General features: G+C 37.6%; 1 protein-coding gene across 1 annotated transcript; it reads right to left on the reverse strand.

Annotated features, from left to right (window-relative positions):
• Window positions 1-2,768: 2,768 nt before the first annotated feature.
• Window positions 2,769-5,234, reverse strand: LOC144453095 (neuronal pentraxin-2-like). The gene is made up of 3 exons (XM_078144371.1): window positions 5,199-5,234; window positions 4,594-4,705; window positions 2,769-3,325 (listed from the first exon to the last, which is right to left on the reverse strand). The coding sequence occupies exons 1-3, from the start codon at window positions 5,232-5,234 to the stop codon at window positions 2,769-2,771; spliced, it is 705 nt and encodes a 234-aa protein (XP_078000497.1).
• Between the last annotated feature and the right edge of the window lie 3,057 nt (window positions 5,235-8,291).

Raw genomic sequence — 8,291 nt, forward strand, 5'->3', positions numbered from 1 at the left:
CCATTGACCTTTAGTTTGACCTACTGGGTAGACCATCAAAATTAAGCTATTACATGTGCTTACATGTTTCAGCAATTATGTGTGGCTAATGTCTTTTAGACTATGTCTATAGATAATGCAGAACCAGATGAACATATGCATTAGTTTTGGTGCTCATAATCACTTTTTACTCAATGGCAGCCATATTTGAAGTGAACAATCATTTACCACATAACCTAAAACGTTCATACATAGCTAAACAGTACATTCAAGTTACACTTTCTTTTGAGACATTGACCTTTGACCTTGGCTCTGGTTCATTTCAATAATATTATAAAATAAGCCAAACGATCAACCAGCACTGTTTAAATAAATTACACGTCAGGTACATTTTCTTGTACATATCCTTATTGTTATAAGTAAATATCTTAAAATTTCACGATTAAAAAAGAATGTACTGCATAGACATATTTACATACCACACACAGCATCAGCGTCTTCAATTTCAACATCTATAATATTATCACTCGTAAAGTCAGCCCAAGAAATTACGTTACCACAACCATTGTCACAACCCCTGTTCTCAACAAAACCCTGCTGACCACATGCAGAAAATAATGAGTTAGAAGCATATTTGTAATTATTATATTCTCATCTACCAAACAACATGTACTTTCATGAAACGCAGACTAGTTATGGCGTAATGATAGCTTGTGTTTTACCAAGTTTATCACAAATCACTTCCTGCACTTACTATAAGAAGACATACAAATACTATGATGTTGTTTTGTACTATTTTCAACAGAGGCAGTAGTTTTGTTTCTTAATTGAAAATTCAAAATAAATATAAGTTCCCATCTATATTGCCACTTTAACTCACCGGAATTTCATCAGTCAACACACTGTTCCACATATTGAAGTCTGATATATCTCCAATGTAAGAATACGTTTTGCTAAAGCCTTCTCCTAGCTTCGTTTGCCTCTGGCCGAGAACCAACTTCCCACCTCCTCTAAGAATTTTATTGGCTGTGGCTGTAAGCTTTTGTGTGTATGCAAGACCACCATTTCTAAATATTTGGTAATCACCACCATTGGATGTCCACGTGATGCATACGTGGTGCCACATTCCGTAATTAACTGCAATTTTTGAATAAGCACCCCAGGTACTTCTTACGGCGATTCGTAGGTTGAAGGGATTTTCCAGGAGAATACTGCCAACACTGTCGCCAAGAGCAAAGTAGCTCAATATGGAATGGTAGGTAGAAGTTTTGTCCTGGGTCCTCATCCACCAACACGCAGTAAACTCAGAGAAATCACGGAAATCCTTGTCAATGATAGCGTATGTATACAGAGTAGTACTGTCAAATTTCATTACTTTATCTTTGTATGTACCACCAGAGCAAACCGGCGTCACAGGAGCTGCACGGAAGCAAAGGAAAATTTTCACTCGTATACATTTGCATACACATATTTTGATATTTGCACGAAATTGTAAAACTTCAAAGCCATGCCATCACATTAAATATATATAAGAAATATAATGGTAAATCACAGATAAAGAAACTTTTTAATTAGACATTACATCATTAACCTACAGCTGTCGTTAACATGAAGTTTGATTCTCTGTCCCTCTGCCTGCCCGTCTGTTTGTCTAGCTGTCTGTCTGTCTGTCTGTCTGTCTGTCTGTCTGTCTGTCTGTCTGCGCGCGTGTGTGTGTGTGTGTGTGTGTCTGTCTGTCTGTCTGTCTGTCTGTCTGTCGATCAGTCTGTCTATCTGTCTTTGTCTGTCTCTCTTTTCTCTCTCTCACACACACAATCATGTACTGATTCTGGTATATACGGAGGATACACTGTCAGGTATGTGTATTGCTAGAAGTACGGTTAATGCTGTATAATCCAGTAGCACATTCATGATCAATATGTTATACTTTTAAGAAAATGCACTATGTTTGATGAACCATGATAACCTACCACATCGCATATCAAAGTCATTCGTTTCCACACCCTCACTGACATCATTGGCCCGGAAGTACGGCCAAGACACGACGTCACCACAGAAAGAATCACAGGGTGCTGATGACATCGTCTACAATGTAAAAGATAAGACAGTTATATCAAGTTATTATTGCTGTCTATTTCAGTACTGATATTTTGAGTTTTCCATTGCAACCATATTAACGTTTAAAATGATAATGTGTATATGTATAAAAATCTGGTCTATGGCAAGTTTCGTTTCAATAGATAAACATCTGTAGATACTATACATAAGAATAAATGGACAATAAGGGAGCTTTAAGCAATTACAGGGTGATGGGGGTCACTTCTTGACATATTGGTTCTCAGGAGGGCCATATTTTACAAAATAGGATTGGGGGAGGGTCACATTTTACTTTAACTCACTGTATTGTCTAACTATTTTATTATTTTAGCACCCCACAGCTGTCACCAGTGATGCAATCCATTGCTGTCACATTGGTTAGAGTTAGGCATCGTAATAGCAGACCATATCAATAAAATCGCTGCTGAAAGCCATATAGCGAATCAATTGTCAGTTGTGATGTAAGGTGAGGGTGGGATTCACAGAAGTAAAACTGGAACATTTGGGTAATTTATATGGACACACTGGTGGAAATTCAACGATTGTGGTGGACTCGTGATCATATACAGTGCCATCTATCTTAGAGGGAACAAGACTGACAGTTTGCAGTCGAAGGTTCTCAGCTTAGTAAATGATGTTGTGTGTATTGGTTAAACCTATAGTACCCATTTATACAGACGTATTTGGATTTATCAAAAGGGGTAACTCACGGAGATCCTGTCGTCATCTAAAAGTTCACTCCATATATTGAATTCGGTAACTTCGTGATTGAAGGCGTAGACCTTGTTCAGACCGCCACCGACCGATGCCTGCCATTGGCCGATAATCAAAGTTCCTCCACCAAGGATGGTCTGACCACTTCTCAAGTTGTAATAAGTGTATCTCATATTGCCATCTTTGTAATAGTGGTATCTCCCAGTGTCGTCTGAATCCCACGTCATACATAGATGATGCCATATACCGTAATTGACAGCTATCCCACTGGCGACACCAGCTTGGTTGTTGACGGCCATCTGTACACTATTGGGATTTTTAACATAGAAGCTACCAGTATTAATGTTCGATGAGCGATACGACACCAGGTACTTTGACGCTGATGTGTCTGTGCTTCTCACCCATGAACACATGGTGAATTCTCTTAGGTCAGGTATTAGTTGGAAGCTTTGGGCATATTGCAATCCGTCTGTGCTTTCCATATCAAGTGCTTTACCATCAAATTCCCCAGTTTTACAATCCTCGATTCTAGATTCTGAATGAATAAAATAGAGTTAAGAGATTTTAATCGCAACGGGATAACATTTGAAAGTAATCTTCCCTGTGCTTGTCATAACGCTATTATGGACGGGTCAGTTTCTCCGACAGGGGGGGGGGGGGGTTGTGGAGGTCGGTGGAATTTCCAAAAAGACAAAAATCTCAGCCCCCCCCCCCCCAACAAAAAAAACAACAACAATAGACTGACCCCTGTCACGTTTCTAAAACATGATTATCATATTTACTTGTCAGGTATGTCACCGTAAGTCATAGACTGGACTGTTTGTCGATGTCAGTAGCATCGTATAAATAACAACTAATTTGGGTTCACATATTCAAAAACAGATTAATACCATCGGTAAAAGGCAGGGTTAGAGCTTGAGATGGGGATATGTCCACCCCTCATGGCGTCATAGTGTGTAAAAAAGATTGGTTTATTAGCATTATTTGGGCAAGTTTTAGTTAATCCATTAATCAGTTTCGAAAAGCCTAGATTAATATCAGTTTGAACAGGGCTATTTCACGATCGATAAATGTAATATATGTATAAACGTCATGCTAGGTGAATTAATTAACGTTAATACCCACATATATACCGGAAACTATTACCCTTCTCGTGACAAAACAAACGACCAGAAATGCCAGAAATGCCTCTGTGTAAATGTGTTTTATGCCGACGTTGTTTTATCAATTCTTACCGTCCGTAATGGAATGTTATGTTATATTTTGTCTGTCTGTCTGTCTGTCTGTCTGTCTGTCTGTCTGTCTGTCTGTCTGTCTGTCTGTCTGTCTGTCTGTCTGTCTGTCTGTATGTATGTATGTATGTATGTATGTATGTATGTATGTCTGTCTGTCTGTCTGTCTGTCTGTCTGTCTGTCTGTCTGTCTGTTCGTCTCTGTCCGCCTATGACATAATATCTCAAAAACCTACTTCATGAATTCTCATGAAACTTGCCAGATATCTTCCTTCTGTTTATTGCAGTAACTAATTAGATGTTGGTAAACATCCAGCTAATATTGATACATTATTTGCATACAATTTCCATTAATAAGTCTACATCTAAAGTACTAGAAATTCAGTAGATGTGCACTAGAAATGCCATATAGTTGGTAGATACATCAGCCATAACTAGGTGCACACGTACTACAAAGCTTGTTCATTGAGCCTTTATTTATAATGACATAATCATCAGAGTCAAACGTTAGTGTATTAACAATTGCAGAGATAACTACAGCATTTTGATGAGTTTTGTGTTAACTACTTACTGCACTGTAAAGTTGTTTCTGCCACATCTCCTTTTACGTTATCTGTCGTAAAACTAGTCCAAGCAAGAATATTACCACAGTTTTCCACAGAACAAGCTGAGGCTGCCATTGCCTTAAAACAAATTTAATAGGAAATCACATGTAAGAATAGTTTGTAAGTGTATATGTGTATATGAGTATAGATTTATATACATGAGTATATGAGTACAGGATGGATCAAAATATGTCTTACCTTTTACATCCTATAAGGGGAGGTTATGTTATGATTTTGTCTGTCTGTCTGTCTGTCTGTCTGTCTGTCTGTCTGTCTGTCTGTCTGTCCATGTGTCTGTATGTGCATATATTTGTGTGTCTGTTTGTCTGTCTGTGGACACGATATCTCAAAAATTAAATTACCACATAGATTATGATGAAACTTGCTACACATCTTCAATATGCTAATCACAAGAACTGATTAGATTTTGGAAGTAATGCATATTTTCAATACCCTATGCATACTAATACTTGGTCTTTTGATCATTGAAGTCGAGAATGAAACGCTATGAAACTTCTTGGATTATTACTCTGTGAATGAATTTTTTGTGATACAGTAAGTGCGAACTGACCTGAACATCGTCAGCTCCAACTACACTATTCCACATGCTGAAAGTCGCCAGGTTCCCCTGATAGGAGTATGTGGCAGCATAAAAAGTACCACTGTTGCTGCTTAATCGCTGTCCAAGAACCAGTGTACCACCACCTAAAACAGTCTGCCCACTTCTAAGGAGTGTTTTTGAGAAGGCAAGTCCACCATCTTTGTAGACTTCATAGCGGCCAATGATATTAGACCATGTCACACACAAGTGGTGCCACAGACCATACTGAATTGATACACCAGATGCCGTTCCATCACCATTATTTACGTTCAGAATAAGATTGCTGATTCGACGTGCGTATATGGAACCGGTGTTTACATTACTAGTCAGATAACTGAAGTAGGTTCGGTAGTTGTTCGCAGTAGCTTGGGTCTGTGCCCACCAACATGCACTGAACTTTTTCAGACTAGGGATGTCATCACCTGAATATTTGACGTAGTCAGCTATTGTACCATCAAAGCTCACCATCTTTTCTTTAAGATCGCCGTTGTCACAGTCTACCTCTGGTAGGATTTGATCATCTGAATGAAACCGACAGATGTGTTAGTAGATTTGTTACAGGGAAACTCCACTAAGGCTTATTCCTACCTTTAGTACACTTGTATTGATTACTGCTATCAACTTAGAGAAAAAGTCCAGTCAGACTTATTCTGCCTTTAGTACACTTGTATTGATTACTGCTATCAACTTAAAGTAAAAGTCCAGTCAGACTTATTCTGCCTTTAGTACACTTGTATTGATTACTGCTGTCAACTTAGAGTAAAAGTCCAGTGATACTTATTTCTGCCTTTAGTACACTTGTATTGATTACTACTATCATCTTAGAGAAAAAAACCCTATCAGGCTTATTTCTGTCTTTAGTACACTTGTATTGATTATTGCTATCAACTTAAAGGAAAAGTCCAGTCAGACTTATTTCTGCCTTTGGTACACTTGTATTGATCACTGCTGTCAACTTAGAGTAAAAGTCCAGTGATACTTATTTCTGCCTTTAGTACACTAGTATTGATTACTGCTATCATCTTAAAGAAAAAGTCCTACCAGACTTATTTCTGTCTTTAGTACACTGTACTTGTATGGATCGCTGCTATCAACTAACGTGTGATTTGGGTGATATATTAGAACTTGAGAACTGACCCAACTCTAAAATCTCTTAAATAAGAGCTACAGTCCTTGACATTTATTTGACCATTTGAGAGACTCCTCAGGTTGTGGCGTCATATTTATCACAATCTCTGTGTCTTGGTAAAGACATAACGTGTCAAAACAAAGAGATGCTTGCATGTATAGTAGTGATTAGTAACGGTAATGAGAAACATGATGGCTCAGTAGATGTGTATATATAGACGCTATGCCACACGTGAATAAGGATAACAGGTTTTACAAATGTAATTAATAAACAAATTAATTTGAATTCGATGATAATGTTAATACCTGTTTTCATGGGACATTTTGCCATTGCTTCCAACATCTCATCTGCAGTCAGCTCCCTGTCGTAAACAGACATACAAGTGATCATGCCTTTAAAGTATCTGGCGTCGCCAATGCGTGCCCCCATACGAGCTTCATATTGTGTTGCAATCTCCACTTTGCCGATGTTAAGAGTGTACACCTCTTCGTTCTCTTTCCATAACTTGGCTATTCCAGTGTCATAGTTGTAAGTTGCACCCACGAAGTTCCATTCATTTTGGTTCAGAACATTGGCTGCTAAATTTGTGGTGAATACCATGTCTCGACGTACGAATCTAGCAAAGTGTTGTTGTGCCGTGGTCTGCCACATATGGGCTCCCCAACCATCTCGCTTGAAATTAAAAATAGGACCATATGAGCCTGTTGGATACACGTATGCCAAGAGAGTTATGGAATAACGCGTATCATAGGAGCCGTCGTTGGGGAATTCGATGTACGAGTTGGCATTCCCAGCAAACGAGTAAGCACCTTTCAAAGTACCTTCAGCATCTGCTACAAGGGAAGAACCGGTAGCCGTTCCATGGTTACTGTTACCAGATGTATCCTGCAGGTTATCCTGACTGTTCAAAGGCCAGTACGCTACTGGATTCGGAAGTCCTAAAAAGATATACGAAATATAACATTTGTGATTTTCAATTCTATATATAACTTCTATTCCCACGTTTCACAAGTACTTACATGTATTTCGGAATAAATGATAATGTAAAAACATAATTATATAAAGTTTATAATAATAATGATGATAATAATAAATAGTAATAACGACTTGATTATCAAAATGCTTTAATACACATCGATAAAAGGGTAACCCTGTTACGACCAGCTTAATCTTTTTTTAAACAATTACAAGTAAAGCACACACAAAAAACGAAACAATAGGCCACACATGGAAAAGGACAAACAGCACAAGAAAACAGAACAAAATATATAAACACATCTACAAACACTAAATAGAAACAATGATATTCACTTCTTTCTAATAAAAGTCGGAAGTTCATTCCACAATTTGTTGACCTCATAGAATATAGGGAGTGAAGCGTTGACAGTTCGGAGTAGGTAGAAAGAAAAGGTCATTAGAACATGAACGAGTGTGAGTTTGAAAGTCAAAAATTCTTTTGCTAAGAAGAACGGAAAGGTACGGACGCATCATGTTATTATGGACACTTTCAAAGATCAGTAAATATTTATTAAAAAGGAATCTTTTAGCTAAAGGTAAAATGTGTACTTTTAAAAAAGATCAATGCTACTAATATAATATTTTGCAATTTCAGTTCATTTCCCTTGTACTGATGGTTTAAAATACGCATGATGGCTTGTTTTTGTAGTTTGTAAAATTTATCAATATCACTTTTTCTGGTATGGGAACGGATGTTATAACATGTATCAAAGTTAGACTGAGTATGGGTGTGATAAGATAATCTTCTAGTATGTCTATCTAGAAATCTAGCGCAGTAAAGCAATATTGGTTGAATTTCGTTTGCAAATATAGTCACAATGGTTGGTCCAGGATAGAGGTAAATCTGTAAAGAGACCTAAAGAGTTTTCTACATTGGAAAGTGAAGTGAGAATATTATCTAAAAGAGGAAACCAGGT

The sequence above is a fragment of the Glandiceps talaboti genome, chromosome 23 (assembly GCF_964340395.1).
Source record: "Glandiceps talaboti chromosome 23, keGlaTala1.1, whole genome shotgun sequence".
Lineage (NCBI taxonomy): Eukaryota > Metazoa > Hemichordata > Enteropneusta > Spengelidae > Glandiceps > Glandiceps talaboti.

What these genes read in the sequence shown, in the direction of transcription:
- LOC144453095 (XM_078144371.1), bottom strand. Translation starts at nt 5,234, where the DNA reads ATGTGGAATAGTGTAGTTGGAGCTGACGATGTTCAG. An exon ending in TTGGAGCTGACGATGTTCAG is followed by an intron (nt 4,706 to 5,198) that starts GTCAGTTCGCAC and finishes ATTTGTTTTAAG; the next exon opens with GCAATGGCAGCCTCAGCTTG. An exon ending in AGAAACAACTTTACAGTGCA is followed by an intron (nt 3,326 to 4,593) that starts GTAAGTAGTTAA and finishes TTATTCATTCAG; the next exon opens with AATCTAGAATCGAGGATTGT.